Source organism: Myotis brandtii, unplaced genomic scaffold (genome assembly GCF_000412655.1).
Source record: "Myotis brandtii unplaced genomic scaffold, ASM41265v1 scaffold2800, whole genome shotgun sequence".
Classification (NCBI taxonomy): domain Eukaryota; kingdom Metazoa; phylum Chordata; class Mammalia; order Chiroptera; family Vespertilionidae; genus Myotis; species Myotis brandtii.
The window spans coordinates 4330-6491 of record NW_005360678.1 but is presented as its reverse complement, the minus strand read 5'-3'; the positions used below and the strand labels follow the sequence as shown (position 1 = coordinate 6491).

Here is a 2162-nt window from a genome sequence, read left to right as displayed (position 1 = left end):
GGGGGTGGGAAATAAAGGCCAACCAGGCGGCACTCCGCTATGTCTGCATGACTGGCCCCCAAGGACCAGGTGACCTCCCCGGGCTGCAGTACTGCGTGCCTGTGGCCACACGCCTCTGCTGGGAGGACTAAGTGTCGTCAGCCTGACCTCACTGGGGGCTCACGCCTGGTCTCTCCTGGACCGCCCCCCCCCGCACCTTTTCCCTGGGCTGACAGCCTCTACCCGTCCCCCATAATGAACCGTAACCGGGGTAGATCAGCTTCGCCGAGTTCTGAGTCCTTCTAGCAAATCGCCACACCTGAGGCTGGTCTGGGGACCCCTTGCACTCACAAACCACGCAATCACTCTTTCCCTCTCTCCTTCCTTTACGTCAATCCCGTTGCTGCTTCTGGAGCTGAAATCACCCCTGACGGACCTCTCTGGGATCCGAGGGGACCGCGGGCTGACACAGCCAACGCCTCTGACTTCCTCACAGTTTGGAAGCGACAAATGGTGTGATTACGCAATGGGAGGCGCTCCATTCGAGTCATTACGTATTCAAGTCCCATGTGGTGGCACACCCCCCCCCCCCCAACTCTCCTGCTCTCCTGACAGCAACAGCCCACACCTCCTCAGCTCCTGCAGCTTTGAAATGACACGGCTCTTGGTCGTTGTTTCCAATCAGGGGAGGCTCCCTTCATTTCAGACCCACACAGGGCATGACCTTTGCACTTTGGCATCGCGCTAACTGAAATGTCCACGTCCCCCTCCACTTTGGGGCCCTCACTCTGTCCTCGTAGAGCTCTCTATCAGGACTCGAGCTGAAGCACCTGGCACAGGTACCTGAGCCCACAGTGCACTGGGGTCGGGGTCTCAGTGCTAGACACCAGGTGGGGGGAGGGTGGCATTGGCGTTTGGAGGGTGGCAGAAATGCCTCTATGCTCTCCCGGGTTCCGGACGGGGGGCCCTGTCCTAGAAGAGGTGGGGTTTGGGGATTGTCCGGAACCTGTTGGCTTTGAAATTGGAAATCAGGCTCAGAAGGTGCTGAAAGGCAGGGGTTCGGCCCCGAGAACAGCGTGGCAGTGGCCGCTGGCCCGGGAGTGCACTGGGCAGGAGGCCGCATGGGTTGGGAGCACATTAGGAACCAGGGGTCCCCTCTAGGGTCTAGGAGCGGGGCCCCTCACCTCCGCCTTCAGGGCACTCCGGCCTGAGCCAAGGCGGCTTTGATGGCGGCCACCAGCTTCAGAAACTTGCTCTCTGTGTCCACGAAGCCATCGCCTCCCTGGGATGGAAGGAAGAAGAAAGGGGTGAGCTGGGACCAAGACGCCAAGCCCATCCCCATCCACCACCACCTCCCCCACACCAGCCCCAAAATGAGGCAGGATGGAGACAGACATACCTTCTTAGAGTGAACCAACTTCCCTGCTACCATGACTTCAAAGAACCCGGTAACCTGGGGAGTCCCCTCGCCGCACTGGGGAGAGAGATGTTGGAGGGGCTGAGACGCCCTCTTGGGGACACACGACCCTTCCCAGGGGTGAGGAAGAGGGTGAAGGGTGGGCTGCCCCTACACCCCACTGACAGCAGGGCTGAGGGACAGGCAGTGTGACCCACGTGTGAGTCCCTCCCCTGCCCCCAAGACTCACGATGTCCAGGCGTCCGGGGAACTCATCTTCTAACTTCTTCTTGAGTTGAAGATACTGCAGGGGTGGGGTCACAATAGGGGTCAACGGGGGCCACCCCAGCCAGCCCTCCTCCCCATCTTCCCAGCCACTAGCTTACCTTGGGCTTGTAGCCTCAGGCACCACTGGTGGGAGAGAGTCCGGGAGAGAGGGAGAAGGTGGGGAGAAGGAGTCGGAATCCGGGGAGAGACGGGGGTTTGTGGGGAGATGGAGGGAAACAGGAGGGGGCAGGAGGAAATGAAGCAGGGGACACAGATGATAAAACCAAGGGGACAGACACCCGCAAGAGAGAGGAAAGACACACAGAGAGGGTTGGGGGGCGGCACAGAGATGGGGAGGCAGGGACATGGGAAGGAGGGAGACACCCACACAAAGGAAACCCACAGAGCCAGGGCGCACAGGAAAAGGGGGCGACACGGAGACCACGAGCATGAGCAGGAGAAGGGCGGGAGAGAACAGGAGAGAACTGGGTTAGGATGAGAACTGCAGAAACAGCACCCC

General features: G+C 60.4%; 1 protein-coding gene across 1 annotated transcript; it reads right to left on the bottom strand.

Moving 5' to 3' along the window:
- Window positions 1-1170: 1170 nt before the first annotated feature.
- SEPW1 (selenoprotein W, 1) lies at window positions 1171-2160 on the bottom strand (the record flags this gene model as incomplete). Its single annotated transcript, XM_014541865.1, has 4 exons — window positions 1171-1261; window positions 1379-1453; window positions 1626-1679; window positions 1762-2160. Coding segments are annotated over 4 exons (618 nt in total), but the record flags the coding sequence as incomplete, so codon positions are not given.
- Between the last annotated feature and the right edge of the window lie 2 nt (window positions 2161-2162).